The 17,226-nt window shown below is 35.0% G+C and overlaps 1 protein-coding gene across 2 annotated transcripts in view; it reads right to left on the bottom strand.

Annotated features, from left to right (window-relative positions):
- LOC148955112 (ectonucleotide pyrophosphatase/phosphodiesterase family member 5-like) overlaps positions 1-17,226 on the bottom strand; it is a 38,263-nt gene that overhangs the window by 4,362 nt on the left and 16,675 nt on the right. The window contains exons 2-6 of one of the 2 annotated variants that reach the window (XM_089100424.1): positions 15,798-16,068; positions 12,429-12,611; positions 11,093-11,299; positions 3,178-3,435; positions 1,453-1,567 (exon numbers count right to left, since the gene is read on the bottom strand). In XM_089100424.1, coding sequence (XP_088956550.1) covers positions 1,453-1,567; positions 3,178-3,435; positions 11,093-11,299; positions 12,429-12,611; positions 15,798-16,068 — 1,034 coding nt within the window. The remainder of the gene's footprint in view (positions 1-1,452; positions 1,568-3,177; positions 3,436-11,092; positions 11,300-12,428; positions 12,612-15,797; positions 16,069-17,226) is intronic. The other variant, XM_089100432.1, reaches the window with a different exon arrangement.

Here is a 17,226-nt window from a genome sequence, read left to right as displayed (position 1 = left end):
TATATATATATATATATATATTATGTTTAAGAGGTAATTACTTGGCAAAAAAAAAAAAAAAAAAAAAAAAAAAAAAAAAAAAAAAAAAAACTGTAGTCCTAATCCAGCAATTGAGACAAATGTGCACTTGAACGAGGCTATATATATATATATATATATATATATATATATATATATCATATATATATATATATGTATATATATATTTTTGAAAACGCTTGATTTCTTACCTAATACCGTAAAAGACTGTCACTTGCATTCCTTTTGAAGATACCCAAGTAAATTTAAAGTATATACAACACAGAAGCGCACGCTCTAGGGCAACGGATACAAATAACTGCAATGTTTAATAGGATAAAAACACTTCCTAGAAGAGCAAACTGTTTATGCAAATTTTATTGATGCTTCATTTTACTCTTTGCTGTATAACAGGTAGCAGACAACGAAAACAAGACTGATTCTGAAAGAACTAATTTTCCTAATCTAGACCTAACGGGTTGATGGGCTTTTGTATCCTAATAGCCTGAATTCCACAATATCCCAGAGAACTCCATGAAATGATAGAGCATGTACATACTCTTATGGTTAATAGAGGGCACAAATACACCAAAGCGTGATTTATATCAACTACAAAATTTTAAGCTTAATTGCTTTCGTCTGGTATACTTAGCAAATTGACTGCAAGAAACAGAGAATTAAGATTCCATTATGATTATTTTCATCCGGGTAAATTGATTACTATTAGATAGCAATTTAATTGACGAACGCGGAATTACTTGCAATTACACAATTATCCGATTGTAGCTATGGTCCAAGGAGTGAAAAATATCCGATTACATTTTTCTCTGTTATTCTGAGTTCCGCGCAACAGCTGACTATTTATTGTACACAGGAAGACATGATTTTGGTGCAGCAGAGCGTTTTCTTTGTTATTTTGAAAAATATACAACAGATAAATAGGAGGCTTTGAGTGTTTGTGTAGAAGAGAGTTTTCCTTTGCTATCATGTGTTATTTCCCTTTTTGTCTCAATTTGACAATCTATTAACATATTAGCCTAATTTTATATGTTTTGATCTATTACATTTTGCTCAATTTTATCCAATTTTATCCAAGAAGTATTTATGGCTGTTTAGTTTTATAATTTTATTCATGAAAGTGAGCATGATCTTATTCGAGTTACTTCTCACATCTAACCTACTGTTTGTTCATATGTTTTTTCCCTTTTATCCTCAAAAAATTTTAATGTTCCTTATGTGCAAGTTATGTATCACAAAAAAAAAACCAATTGTTAAGATAAAACGATTAATCCCAATTCCTATATAATCTACAAATAGATTGATTGTTATGAGAAATTCGAAATTCCTGATTTAAGTAGAAACACATTTACATCAGGCAACGACTGTTAACCACGTTTCCATGAGAATACGCACAAAACAATTATTTAAACCAACCTGGGGGATGGAGATTTGACACGGATCGTCACTTTTGACCGTTTCACAGAACAAGATATCCAAAGAAGCAAGAAAACAGAGGCAATAAAAGCCAGGGCGACAAGAACACCAAAGCCTGAAACGAAAAATAATCCTCAAGCAAAACAAAAACCCTTGGCTTATCTGCACAGAGAAATGGGTAGATTCGCTTTCCAAAGATTCATCAGAAAATTCCCTTACCACCAAAGCATTTGGTAAATATAAAGACATGCAACTCGGTCGTACTCGGACAAAATGTTCCTAGAAAATTTACACCCATGAATGATTAGGGCTTTATGACTTAAATTCGAAGTTAGGAGAACAAAACGTATGCTCAGATATCGGTAAAAAACTGAAAACAGAAACAAATTCAGAGTTCAGTCTTCTATTGAATACATGCCCTCGATAGATTCCATTTTCAGACCAACAAAAGGTAGCATTTAGTGTCCGTTCGCTCTTCTTGTAGGGCCCTAAGGATAACTTCAATCACGTTTGTTAGCTGGATTAGACACTAGAATTTGATGTTTAAGCTTGAATCAGAAAGATTCAAAGCATCGGTGTCTAAGAGCAATTTTTACTTTTTGTCTCCATCCTCAGAAATAAGTCTTCCAGATTAGTCTTTTTGTAGAAACGAGAAATTATATTTTTAAAGAGCAGCTCATAGATTCATAAACGACAGAGAGGAGAAAAAGATAAAGAGAGAGAGAGAGAAGGGAGAGAGAGAGAGAGAAAGGGGAGAGAGAGAGAGAGAGAGAGAGAGAGAAGGGAGAGAGAGAGAGAGAGAGAGAGAGAGAGAGAGAGAAAGAGAGAGAGAAAATTACGATGCAGTTCTTGCTTGTTCTACCGTGTCAGTTTCCGAGTGGGAGTCGACAGGTACAAGTTACTCACCGGACTTTTTTTTCACTTTGCAGTCACGTCACAATTCAAATGAAATTAGTGAAAACCTGAATTAAAAGGACTTTGTTTAGCTCTAAAAGCCCTTATTCCTTGAAATAATATGGTCATCTCCACAGCTAGCTTTGTTTAAATGTTTAAAACCCCTTTTAAAGAAACGTATATATAGGTCAACTATCCTTTTTAATTTGTTTTTTCAACTCCTTTTTTAAGTAAGTAAATCTTAACATACACAGTAAAAGATACGATGGAATTGAGAAATAGGCTCATATATCGCAATAAAATCCTCAAAATGCTGAATACTGTATGGGTGTAATAAAGTTAACCACATTTAATAAAATTTTGATTTTATATTTAATAAGTAGCCCAAGGCTGCCTTTTGAAAGTTATAATAGAACTAGCCAAAGGGCCTGCCGGAAAAAGTTCATATAAAAGAAGAAAAAAACAGTAGCGCATAGGTCTGTTGTACAGACAGGAAAAAAGTTATTTTGCTCCCTTTGCCCAAAAAAAACCTATTAGCCTCTTGACCGCGCCCCTCAGAAAAACTGTTTTTTAAAGCTCCTATCCAATCATGCTTCAGTGAGGCAAAGCATAGTACACTTACCCAAGCTACGCATGAAACTCGTCACCGTTTGACAAAATCTCGTCACTGTATGCAGTCGCTATAATAAGAAATACTCAATTGCCTTCAGGCGTCCGGTACCCACTGTATAACTTCACGCGATTGTTTTAGAGCTGATGGGTAATGATAGGCTGTGAGTTACGGAGACTTGCCAATTATATAGTTAGATATATCAAAGAGCATAAACTTACCTATCAAAATCGAATCTTCATACCAAGGGATACTGTGTGAGTTTAACAAGTACTGTTCAACTCTTTCCAATTTTCCTTCATTAAAGGGAACTTCTGATATACCAAGAAGGCGGCACATCATTTCATACAGGTCAACAATATGGAACGGTTTACCGATGAAGTTAGATTTGAATTGGGGTCCTTGAGCAACAAAAAACGGATGCATGCTTGAGAGGCGAGGGTCATATCCATGATTGCCATATGTGGTTTTGGGACTTTCTGCACATAATAATAATTAAATGAAAAAAAAAACAGAATCACACTTTTTTTTACAGTCAAAATAGTTTACTTTAAATTTGATATTTAAAAATAGAGATTATAAAATCCAAAACATGAGAAAGGAACTTTTTTTGCACACATTTATACACCAAGTTATTGAAAATCAAGTTTTCTGACAATTCAGAAAAAAGTCCAAAATGATTAAATACTTTTTTTTAATTAGGAAATTGTTATAATAAATCAGTTGCACTAATGAAATTAAATTATAACATAACATTTTACCATATTTACCTTAAAGAAAGCATCCAACCTACACAATAAAATGTTAGTTTTGGAGAACGTATCTAGATCTTCTACTACTGCTATCATCATCACTACTGGTCCTATCACGTCTATCTCGTTACTACTATCATTTAGGATTATTTATCATAAGTTTGATAAAAGTATGATGCTAAACCATCACGGATATTGATACATAAGAAAAGTGTCAACTTGAAAAAAACAAAATTAAATGAGAAACCAAGTCTTTCAAGAAAAAGTAAAGAGCAGCATTAAAACTTAAAGGAAGCAGGAATAATCTCGTATACGAAGTCAAGCTGAAAACGAAGAGGTAAAGAGGTATTATAATTAAGAATACCCCCCCTCCTGACCAACTCACCGAGAAAGTTTTAGAAGAATTAGCTAAAAAGAGATAAAAATAGATACTTGAGTTTTTGATTTTTTTTTTAGTTATCAATACCATAGTCAGATAATTTAATTAAAAATTAGAAATATGAGAATTAAATGCCATAGATAATAATCCTTTAAAGAAACTATTATCACCGAATCTTGCCCTAGTTAAAAATCATACCTTTTCCAAATGAAAATAACTATTGAATAGCATCATAATAGTATCCCTAAGGGACTCTTACAAAGAAAAAAAGATCTTGCCCTTTGGTGAAGCTTTATGGATATAAAAAAAAAGATTGATTGGAGGAATTTATGAAATCACGCAGACATTTTGGAAAAGGGCATCTTGAATTGTGGAATCAGATTTAGTTGAAAGTTCTTTTTCTGAATTTGTAATGATTTAGATTTGGAAATTGTTGGTACGGTAATCTGACATCTTTCGTATATATTTAATAATTATCTGTGTTATGCGTAACTTATTATTTTTAAGTATCCTTTACCTAAAAAAGTTTCGCGACAACTAGATTCCGTGGTTGAGTTATTCCGTTTTTGATTTGGATGATTCAGTTAATTTTACAACCGAATTTGCAGAAAGGTACGTAAAAAAAACACGAAACATTAAAATATCCTTTGGTAGAAAAACCAACAATATGTTTTCTTTTCATTTGAGACGATCCAGCCAAGTAAAATGTCAGAATTTTTGCTGTTTTACTCTAACTTTGCTCTCTTAATTGTAAAAAATCTGCATAATTCATTTTTACTTTGAACAACGAAGCAGAGAGCTTTTTTGATAGAGTGATTAGGGCTACCACCCCGTGTCACGCACTTGATATGCGTCACACGATGAACAATTTATTAGTAGTGTTCTGGTTCTCCCCCGTACTTAAAAAAATGCCATATTCAAAAGATGTAACACAAAGGATTATCATGTGTATTTACTTTGCCAGGGAAATTATTCTAAATCGTTAATAATTGAATTTAAACAGGTCTACACTTATGGGTCTAGACTCCAACTGACAGTCACCAAAAGCCCACGTACCGCTAGGACTGAGTCTGAAACAAGGTACGAATTAATGAATCCATTCATTTGATTTCTAGCCAGTAAAAATATTCTACTTTCGGATGTAAAGTAAATTGAGCTTTATTATTTACAATATAAACTATCCGACAAACTGTGGTAGCACAGTGGATAGACACTACTTGGCAGATTACGACCTGGGGTGATTTGAGCTGCTGCAAGATTGGGCGACAGGTTTGCTACCTGTCCCTTTGAAAGAGACCCAGCAACTGAAACGTATGTTTGACGCCCAATACACCATAAATGATCCTAGAAGATCTTTAGACTTTTATACTTTTCAAACTTTCTGTGTTTCCCCCTATAAAATCTTAAATCGAATCCTGATACGGTTAAAATTACGCACAGACCTGAAGGCCTCCTCTTCGTGAACGTGCAAGACGGATATCATTTGAATCATTACGACCAACAACTTTTAGTTAATTGATTGATGTTAGAAACATGCTGCCATTTAAAAATCGTGAACATAACCCCGCACTCATATATTCAAACTTGTTCTCATTACATAAGAAGCAGAATTAGTTTCTATAGATTCAGACATGTTTCTGCTATCCTAGTCAAACTGCTAGATTGCAAATTTAGCTGCGGTTTTCAGCAGCGATTCATAGCAAGTGTCTGCCAGTAAAGTGTTTCTGTGAACCTGCAAAAAATTATGACCCCAATTGTCTCTAATAAAATGAACTCCTCTGAATAAAACTATTGTTAGACTGGAGCGGAAGATTTAAAAACTACTGAATATAGAACAAATATGCAAAAATGTCATTAAAAAAAGGCAGACTACATTGCAGGTTATAGCTGTTCCAAGTGTTTGATAGGTATCTTGAAGCTTAAGTCGCTGTTTTAAATCGTTGCTTAAATTTAAGATTTCTCTATTTAATTTCAACAGGTTCTAAACCCCTATGGTTTGTAAAAGCCAGAATATAATTTGTAATTTACTGAAAATATATGCATTATCAGTTTAACATACATATGCTCATATTTATTCCTTAAATTATTAATTAATTTTGGATTTCTTAAATCTATGAAAGTGAGAACATTTAAAATAATTTTTTTCGTAAAGTACAAATTACATTTTGGCTTTGGAAAGCATAAGGGATTTAGAACCCTACTCAGATTAATTTCTGCTCGTCTTGAGTTTGACTTATTTTAATTTATGTTTTTTTTTTGTTTCATTTATTTATTGATACTGATTTGTGGTAGTCGTGTGCTTGGTAGATTATTTGATTCTATTTTTCTTCATTTTTGGTTTAATGGAGTTCTTTGCTTTTTTTTGAAAACTTGTTTTGTGCAAAAAGTTTTTTTGGTTAATTTCTGTTCGTTTTATATTGACATAGTCTTTTTCAGGGAGAAAGACTGGGCCTCTTCTGAAGTTAAACAACCATCCCTTCCATAAAAACCTTTAATACCCCCTGGGAATAACTTACAAACCTTACCCCTAATCTCTGGGGGTTTCTTTCAACCCCCAGAAGCCTTGTTATATGATATTTTGACTATTTTGAATAGAATGGCTATCTCAACATTTCTATTAGACGCATTTCGGGACAATATGACGTGTGTGTAGTGTTGAGAGGGAGGCCTTCTGATCACTTTGACTCTTAAAAAGGGTACTACAGTGTCTGATTAGAAATCCAATTAGCTCTCTTTGAAGCTTATGTGATCACCATTTCTATAAAAACTATATCTCCCTAGGTCAAAACTTACAACCCTTGCTCTGAGGACAGGGGAAATTTGTTATTCCTAGAGATATGGTTTCCAGACCTTACTAATAGGCTGAAGAAAATAGCTATATCAATATTTTGATTGAAAGTGTTTGGGGAAATTATAGGCGTGGAGGGAGACATTTGCCCTCTGATCCCTTTCGACTAATAAAAAAGGCATTTGTCCTCTCAATTTCCAATCGAACGAGCCCTTTTTGAAGCTTCTTCGACAAAACTTTCTATAAAACGTTATATGCCCCAAGGGCATAATTTACGACCCTTTTCATGACGGTTATGGGGGGAGGGTTGTCCAGGTTGTCAAAGACATAATTTCCAGACCTTTCAACTCCGTTGAACAAAATGGTCATATCAAAATGTTGATCCAAACTGTTTGGGGAAATGATGGGCGTTAGGGGGGGGGCGATTCTCCCTCTGATTACATTCGACTATTAAAAAGGGCAATAACTCTCTCAATTTCCAATCGAAAGAGCCCTTTTTGAAGTTTTTACGACAAGACTTTTTATATGACATTATATACCCCCAGGGCATAACTTACAACCTTAGCCCTGAGGGCTGATGGGGGTTGTCATACTTAAAAACATAATTTCCGGACCCTTCAACTACGTTTAACAAAATTGCTATATCAAAATGTTGATCGGAAGTGTTTGGGGATATGATGGGTATGGGGGGGCAATCGCCCTCCACTCGCTTTTGACTATTAATAAGGGCACTAGCCATCTCAATTCCCAATTGAATGAGTGCTTTTTGAAGTTTTTAAGATAACGCTTGCAAAACCTTATTTTTCAGAACTTTCAACAACGTTGAAAAAAATGTCTATCTCAAAATTTTAATAGGATGTGTTTGGGGAAAAGGTGGGCGTGAGAAGGGAGTTAGTTGCCCTTCAATCACTTTCAACTATTAAATAGGGCACTAGCGCTTTCAATTTCCAATCGAATGAGCCCTTCTTTAAGTTTCTACGACAACACTTTCTATAAAACAACTTATATGCCCCCAGGGCATAACTTACAACCCTTGCGGTGAGGGCTGTAGAGGGAGTGTCACCCTCAAAGACATAATTTCTGGACTTTTAAACTACGTTGAACAAAATGGCTATCTTAAAATTTTTATTGGATGTTTTTGGGGAAATTTTGGGCGTGGAAGGTGTTAAGTTTTCCTCCAATCACTTCGAACTATTAAATAGGGCACTAGCTCTTTCAATTTCCAATCGAATGAGCCCTTTTTGAAGTTTCTACGACAACGCTTTCTATAAAACCTTATATGCCCCCAGGGCATATCTTACAACCCTTGTGCTGAGGGCTGTAGGGAGAGCGTCATGCTCAAAGACAATTTCCGGACTTTTCAACTACGTTGAACAGGATGGCTATCTCAAAATTTTTATTGTATGTGTTTGGGGAAATGGTGGGCGTGGGAGGGGTGTTAGTTTTCCTCCAATCACTTTCGACTATTAAAAAAGGCACTAGCCCTTCGAAGTTTTCGAAGTTTCTATTACAACGCTCTCTAAAAACCTTATATGCCTTCAGGCCAAGGGTTGTAAGTTATGCCCTGGGGTTGTGTGTGTGTGTGGGGGGGATGATCATCTTCTAAGACATAATATCCAAATTTTTCCGCTACATTGAAAAAATGGCTGTCTCAAAATTTTGATTGGATGTGTTTGGGAAAATGGTAGGCGTGAGAAGGAGGTTAGTTGCCCTCTAATCAGTTTCGACAAGCCTATTAAATAGGGCACTAGCCCTTTCAATTTCCAATTGAATGAGCGCCTTTTTTGAAGTTTCTACGACAACATTTTCTTTAAAAAACCTTAAATGCCCCCAGAGCATAACTTATAGTCTTAGCCCTGAGGGCTCTGGGGGGGGGAGGGTCATCCTCAAAGACTTAATTTTCAGATTTTTTTTCATTTTTCATTTGGGGAAATTGTGAGCTTGAGAGGGGGGCTAGTTGCCCTCCAATAACTTTCGACTATTAAAAAAGGGCACTAGCCCTTTCAATTTCCAAACGAATGAGCCCTTTTTGTAGTCTTTAAGTAAACGCTTTCTATAAAAACCTTATATGCCCCAGGGCATAACTTACAACCCTTGCTCTGGGGGGTTTGGGGGTTTGTCATATTCAAAATCATAACTTCCAGAACTTTCAACAACGTTGAACAAAATGGCTATGTCAAAATTTTAATTGAATGTGTTTGGGGAAATGGTGGGCGTGAGAGGGGGGTTAGGTGCTCTCCATTCACTTTCAGTTATTAAAAAGGGCACTAGCCCTTTCAATTTACAATCGAATGCACCCTTTTTCAAGTTTCTACGACAAAGCTTCCAATAAAAACCTTATATGCCCCCCGGGGTATAACTTATAACTTTTGCCCTGAGGGCTCTGAGGGGGTTATCATCCTCAAAGACCTAATTTCCAGCTACGTTGCGAGCTACCTTTCAACTACGTTGAACAAAATGGCTATCTCAAAATTTTGATTGGATGTGTTTGGATAAATGGTGGGCGTGGAACGGGTGTTAGTTGCCTTCCAATCACTTTCGACTATTAAAAAGGGCACTAGCCATTTCAAGTTCCAATTGAATGAGCCCCTTTTGAAGTTTCTACGACAACGCTTTCTATGAAAACCTTATATACCCCCAGGGCATAACTTACAAGCCTTGCCCTGAGGGCTGTGGGGGGTTGTCATCCTCAAAGACCTAATTTTCAGAACTTTCAACTACGTTGAACGAAATTACTATCTCAACAAAATTTTGATTGGATTTGTTTGGGGAAAAGGCGGGTTAGTTGCCCTCCAATCACTTTCGACTATCAAAAAGGGCACTAGCCCTTTGAATTTCCAATCGAATTAGCCCTTTTTGAAGTTTCTACGACAAAGATTTCTATATAGATCTTATATGCCCTCAGGGAATAACTTACATCCTTTGCCCTGAGGGCTGTGTCCTCCTCAAAAACATAATTTCTATCTGGAAATCAACTACGCTGAACAAAATGGCTATCCCAAATTTTGATTGGATGTGTTTGGGAAAATGGTGGGCGTGGAAGGGGTGTTAGTTGCCTTCCAATCACTTTCTACTATTAAAAAAGACACTAGCCATTCCAATTTCCAATCGAAGTAGCCCTTTTCGAAGTTTCTACGACAACGCCTTCAATACGAAGTGCCCTGGTAAAAAAAAAAAAAAGAAAAAAAAAAAAAAGGCCAACATCGTTCCTTACTTAGGCAGCGTGATTACGCTGTCTATGGTAATATTTTTAGTCTAGAACTGAAATTTAATGATATCTTGACTGATACTACACGTGTCAGATTAGCAGCTGCACTTCAGAGCGAAAGATGGCAGGGGGATAATTTTTTACAGGGCATTACAAAAGTCGCTTCCCACAGTGTTAAGCTTTATCCAGACACACAGGTAAAACTAAAACTTGTGTATTTTTTAAGACTTGAGATGTCCAGACTGTTCCGAAAAACAATATATCCAAAGGGGCACGAGAAACTCTGGACGTAGAAAGCCTAAGCCCAATTCTGACTTGAATACAACAAGACAACCGTAAAAAACTGAAGCATCAAAAACTCAACAAAAAAAAAAAGAAGAAAAAGGGAGCAAATCGAAATTACGACCAAAGAAATATGAAGTACAGTTCAGGTATATATTTCAGACATATAATTACTGTTTACTCCATGTGACTATACAGAAGCCAGTGAAAGCTTAGTCAACACAACTGAACAAAGTCTGAAGGAGCAGTTACCATATAGAGAAATGACAGTTAATGTTGAAGACCAGTGTAGAAAAATAACCAAAAAATTTCCGAAAAAGAAAGGAAAAAAATATGGCCAGGCCTTATAAAGGTCTAAAAAAAGAAGAAGAAAAAAAAAAGAAAAAAAAGAAAAATACTTTTTTCACTTTCCAAATATTTTTTCGGAAAAATATGTTAATTGCATCGGTTTATACTCATCTTGCAAAAACAGTAGTAGAAAAACGATATAGTGCCCAAACAATGATGGTGGAACATTCTACATTAGAATGTAATTAACAAATAAACCTAAACAGAAGGTCAGGTAGACTTTTCTGCTTGAAAGAGAAGAGATCAATAAAAAGGGTTTTCTTGGCAAAGCAACCATTCTAGAGTGAGTGGGTTTGTTCTTCTAGTTCATTTGAGCTTATCATGAAAAAACGATTGGACATCAAAACTTCGGGAAAAAAAATGTTTAAACCCCTCTTACTAGTTCTATTATAAGTCGATTCCATCCAATCCATTGTTTTGTCAAAATCATCAAATACATAGCCTTCATCAGCAACAAGGACAATAGGTAGTGTTCTATCCGGGTTTGAATACCCCCACTCCTTTGGCAATTCAGTGTTCCGATAAACAGTGAAATTCTGACTCGCGGATGCCTTTTTAAACGTGTCGTACACATATTCTTCCAATCCTGCGAAAGAGAAATATAGTCTAAGTGTTTCAAAATTGTTCTTCAACAATCTATACTGTCTATAAGAAAAAAAAACTCAGATGATGCGACATCACGCAAATTAAAAATAACTTGTTTAGCCCCATTTTTGGCAGCTAATTTTCTTTTCTGTTTATGCCTTTTTGATGGTTAAAAAAGTTTTTCTGGAAAAGATTTACGAAAAAGGGCTCCAAAAACTAAATTGAAGGCATTCCTTGGTTTTAGCTATGTATTTCTGATTATGAATTGGAGATATAGGATCATAAGAGCAGAAAAACGAAGCCACATACTTTTGAGATTAACAAATTGAAATAGTTTTCGAGAACGCAAAAATTTAATCAGTGCCGTTGAAAAATATAGCAAGCGATACCTGTAAGCATTACATCTTATATAAAGATTGAAGTTCTACAATGGAAATACGCTTGCATATTTTCCTCCATAAAGGAGACAGCGAACTTATCAGCCCAGAGTCTACGACGAGCAATTTTAGAGTCGTCCATCAGGTTAAATAATTTAAGCTTTATTTTGAATGGACAGCTTTGAAGGGAAATACAACCCTCTCGGCCACAGCATTGCTTCCATTTACATATTGCAGCTTTCTGGACACACTTAGAAAGCCAAAATTTTTAGAACAAACCAGTATCATAAGAAGATCTCTGATATCTGATGCTTAAAAAGGTCCTTAGTCATCAAAATTTTAGTTTTTGTGGAATTTTTCTGAATGTGATGCTTCCATGAATTTTAACTAAACAAAGCAGCACTAGAATAAATTCTAATAAAGGTATAGAGAGCTAGACAAAAATTTATAAAAAAAGAATATTATTAAGACAGTGAACTTTTTCATTTTTGACTTGTATATGGCAGAGGAATTCTAAAACTAGAATTTCGAAAGCATGAATCCGTGGTCATTTCATTTGAGGGCTACTTTACCTCCGCTGAATTAATTCTCTGTACCTTGGAATATAATTACTATTTTTGAAAAGGGGTCTTTCTACCAGCTAATACCCACTCAAGAAAAACAAGAGAAAGTCTAATATTAGTTCTAGTAACAGAAGAGTAATTTTGGAAAGCACTAAATTGAAAAAGATATGCAATATTCATACTGACTTACCTTCTTTTGGAAGTACATGCATTACAGGAGTGTCGCCATGGAAAGTGCAAGAATCTGTATTAACTATAGCTGAGATGTTGATCATTTTTTCTGAGCTCACTGATGTAAAACCATGGTCACTTGTAACAATAATATTGAAGTCATCGATTAAATTCATTTCGGTAAGTCTTTTTAAAATATAACCTACCAAAAAAGAACACAGGAATGAATATTATACGATAGATTCGACTTTATTTTTCTTTGTGTCATATCTACTTTTTTTTTGCGAGTTTTTTTGTTTGTTTTTTTTCAATTTTGGGACAGTCTTACTGCCCAGCCAAAGAGTAGGAGTAACTTACATCAGCGAAACCTCGCTTTAATGTTAACAAGAAGAAGAAGAAAAAACAACAATAAAAAATTAGTCGTACGAAGCTTGAAAAATGCCAAGAAATACCAAACGCTAGAAGTTGTTGGTAACCTTTTTCAGACACCAGCGCAAGTTCCCACTCTTATAAGTAGCCCATATTCTTTGACAGGCATACGATGAGTCCAGATAAATATTCACTGATCACATGGTGTACACTCCCGCTGGACATCGATTTGGCATAAAATCTTAAACTTGCTCCGAAGGAGCGTAACTCCTTTAGACATACCGGTAGATCTAATCAGTCTTCCAGAGGAACCGTCCAAGTTCCATGGTAATATACTCGTGTGTAATACTATTAATCAGACTGGTAAATATCTAACCCTAAGCGAAGTCGGACACATGCCAAAAGAGGAGACGAATGAAATCACAAATGTCTGTTCTATAGCGATGACCCTATATTTTGGAAAGGTGTACAAGTAATTTCTCACTGGATGGCTAAACGCTGGAATTCTGCACTTATGGAGATGCAATCATGCTCTGAAGGAGCTTAACTCCTTTAGGCATATCGGTAGATCTAATCAATGTCTTCCACAGGAATCGTCCAAGTTCCATGATAATGTACTCGAGTATGATACTATAACTCAGACTGGTAAATATCTAACCCTAAGGGAAGTCGGACTAAAGCCAAAAAGGAGCTACAAATGATATTACCTGGTGTTTTTTTCAATCGATTTATCTGATGGGTTTTTGATGGGACTCTAAAAAGTATCAGCTTTACCGGGAATATGGTTTAACCATATTGTAATTGAATTGAATAAAGTACTGACCGGATTAGATAACATTTCTTTCTGAAAAAAAAACAACAAAAAAACAAAACAAAAAGTGTTTGATAAACTTGGTATAAAAGATTTATTATGTGTGTGTGTGTATGGGTTTATATGTGTGTGTATTTTAGATAGTATCTTTTTTTAATTGCAAAATTCACAAGATATAACAATTTCCTTTAAAATAAGCTATCAAACAGGTCTCTATGATGTTCCAGTGCCCGGTAACACAGAAGGAAAAACGGAAAAAAAGATATTTCCCACGCAGAAAAAAGATGCTTCCAATGCGGAATTTCGTGGTTTCAGCCACTTTCCTTGTTTTTCAAGCCAATGGATTTTTCTTGTTGTTTAAGCCAAGGGACTGCAAGTTTTCTGTAGCCTATAGGGTTTTCGGCCAAGGCGGTTCCAACGTTGTACTTCGCGTTCCGATCTGGCACAATTTTTAGGGGTTTCGGGCTATTATGTTGTTACTATGGGACGTGTTCGCCTTTAAATGATTGCAGCTATTGCTACAACCATGGGATCACCACTAACATTAATTCATATTTGCATTAATACATCCCTACAAGTTTACAGATAGTATAATTTGACCTTGAAAATTTAGATAAGACTTGTAGAATTTATATTAGCTATTGACTGAAGTCCCAGATAGTGCATTTTGGCCAAAATTTTATATTTACCGTTATCAGTCGTTAAATAATTATAAAAGAAGGAGAATGGGGATTTTCTTACTAACCACTTTCCATTTGGAAGAATAATCTTGGACCAAGCCCGTAATAAGGCTTCTGTGGGGTGACAGTCCATCCTTATTGTAGAAATACATTGATTATAACACAAAAAATTACATTCATAAGCTTACCTGCATATAAGGAGGAGGATAGGGACACATAGGTTTCGTAGAAAGAACTTCCTTTGAAAAATGTGGAAATTCTAACCCTGAAAATAATTTTGACAGTTCAGAGAACAAACTTTAAAGAAATATTTTAAGAAGTGTACTTTACTATCAGTCTCAAAGCATTGTTTTAAAAAATTTAAACATGAACGTACCAGTAGGACATGGAAAAGGGGGGGAGGTCCTTACATTTGTCAGGCCACTGAATCAAACCCAATACTTGTCAATAAAACTAGAATTCTAAAAAAAAAGTCTGGAATGTATGTATAGTCTAATAAAACAGAATATGGTTTGAATTTACCTAGGTTTTAATTCTGTAAAGAAAAGAATCTGGTTTCTGTGTTGATTTAAAATATGCAAGATTCATTATTGGATCTTGGAAAAAGTCTCAAAATTCGATTTTAAGCGAAAACTTTCAAACTTGCTGATGAGAAGTGAAGCAGATAAAAAAGGATAGGAGGGTCAAAGCCCTAGTTTGCTTTTGTTTGGAGGAATATATTTCAACAAAGGGTGAAATATGGGTGATGAGGGGGAAACACCACTTTAGTTTATGTAGAAAAAGTAGTGTTTAACAGAATATCTTAGCTTCGGTAAACCCAAGCATTGTGATAAAGTGAGTTTTTTTTTCTTGAAGCATTGTTACATGAAAATTAAACTTAACTGTGGAGAATAAGAGCAGCTTAGGGGGCACCAGCATTTCTCTAACTTAGGATAACTCTGACTATGATATTAATACAAATACATACATAAAAGTTGTTTTCAGATACAAATAAAGGGTAACATTAAATCTCAAAGAAACCGAAATTAACAAGCGCATGTGGCGGCTTTTGCCCCCACAACTTTTTACTCTTTATATTTGAGCTTGATTTTTTTCAATACTTTATAACGAATCCCCCAAATTCAAGAGCACTTTAATGAAAAGTTTTTTTCTTACCCAAGACGTTCAAGAATGGAAGAACTTAATCACTCACAATTAGGCTACAATAAACAATAATATTTTCACTTTAGTTGTTTTGAAAGATAATTGGCATCTAAACCCATTTCACTTACTATCAGGCTAGTTTTGTTGCGTTCCAAAATGCTTTGAGTAAAGAACAGGGCAAACTTTAGCATAAAGAGCAGATGTTGAAAGGGCAGCATGCCTCCTCACATAAAAGATGCTTTTTTCCTTGTTCGGAATTTTAACATCCGTCTTACTTTCATTTGAAAAAAAAACTATTTTATTCAATACTACGTATAGCAAAACTGCATAAAATTAAAAAAGTTTCAACTCATTTGAAAAAAATGATATGTAAATTTAACCGTACCCGTTGTATTGTCAACTGTTTGCAGCATGTCAACAACTTCCTTAGAATCAGGCCCATAAAGATGTGCTGTCATGTCAGGCTCTTCAAAATACAGACTAACAAAAGATGCTGGCTTTTCCTCATTCACTATCCATTTCAAAGCAGTGTCAATTCTATCTTTCCATGGGATTGACAGATTAAAAGCCATGTCATATGTTGGCTTATCTACAAAGGTTGACCCTGGCCACATGGAACTCCCACTGTACTTGCCAGGAATTGCTTCATTTGCACTCTAAAATTTTTATAATATAACTTAAATAGGCTGAAGAAATCCAACGTATGACTTCAAAAACTTTTATTTCATTTTCTAAGGACATAATGTTTTTCTCATGAACTAAGAATTTGTTTCAACATAACAAAAAATACATATAATGGAGCAAGCCATTACAGGATTACCCTAATCCTGGACACTATACAACATCCTCATTAGTAAAGGATCCTCTTTTGCAGGTATCTATATATCAAATTACTTTCATATTTTATATCTTGCTCATCATATCCGAATCCACCTGATTTTTGCAACAATTTGCCCAAAACTATTCTTGCAATTTAAGTTTTACTGGTCTTGTATATATATATAAAAAAAAAAAATTATTCAAGCTTCAATTGCAACTGTTTGAAACTCCTTTTAAGATGAGATATTTATTTCAAAACATTTCTATCACAAGCCGCACATTTCTATCACAAACCGCGAAGGGCCGAATGCATATTTTGGAGCCCATAAAAAAAACAGTAGATAAAAAAGCACAAAGAGCAAACAAAACCAAAATACAGACAAAAGAATGCCAATATTGAAAATATCATAACGAAACTTAATTAAACTGAGATTGCCATAACATATTAAAAAGATAAAATAGGTAAAACTCATTTAAACAAAACTGTAAATTTTTCAAAAATTTAAGAGGTATCAAAAAAGGAAGGGAAAAAACAAGCAAACAAGACAAAACATGGGCAGCACCTGTACAATTAATAAAAGAAGGGAAACTAGCGAGATGCTCTGTTGTTGTTTTTTCTGTAATGTTGGGCACAAAGGTTTTTCATATCTGGAGTTACAAGGTAGAGAAACAGCCTGAGAAAGGCGGAATCTGGCAGGGAAGTGTCTTTTCTGAAAAACGTGTTACATGTGGGGGTTTGTTATTGCACTTTTTTTTAAATAGAGGTACAGCAAACCTCTCCTGTAGTTAAACACTTGTAACCCAGCTTTTTCTTTTTTAAAGTAGAGGGCATGGGACTTGACCATCATTGAAAGTTATTTGCCGGGCTCTTTTTGGATAGATTCAACGTTTATCTGACTCTTCCCTGGAAATACCAGGATGCCAAACTGGACAAGCATGTCCAAGATGAAGGCAGACAAGGGAAGTATAAATTCTTATTGAATGGGAAGGGAGAA

Source organism: Artemia sp. Qi Xiang Cuo, chromosome 2, assembly GCF_049724085.1.
Source record: "Artemia sp. Qi Xiang Cuo chromosome 2, ASM4972408v1, whole genome shotgun sequence".
Classification (NCBI taxonomy): domain Eukaryota; kingdom Metazoa; phylum Arthropoda; class Branchiopoda; order Anostraca; family Artemiidae; genus Artemia; species Artemia sp. Qi Xiang Cuo.
This window is presented reverse-complemented; position numbering and strand designations above follow the sequence as displayed.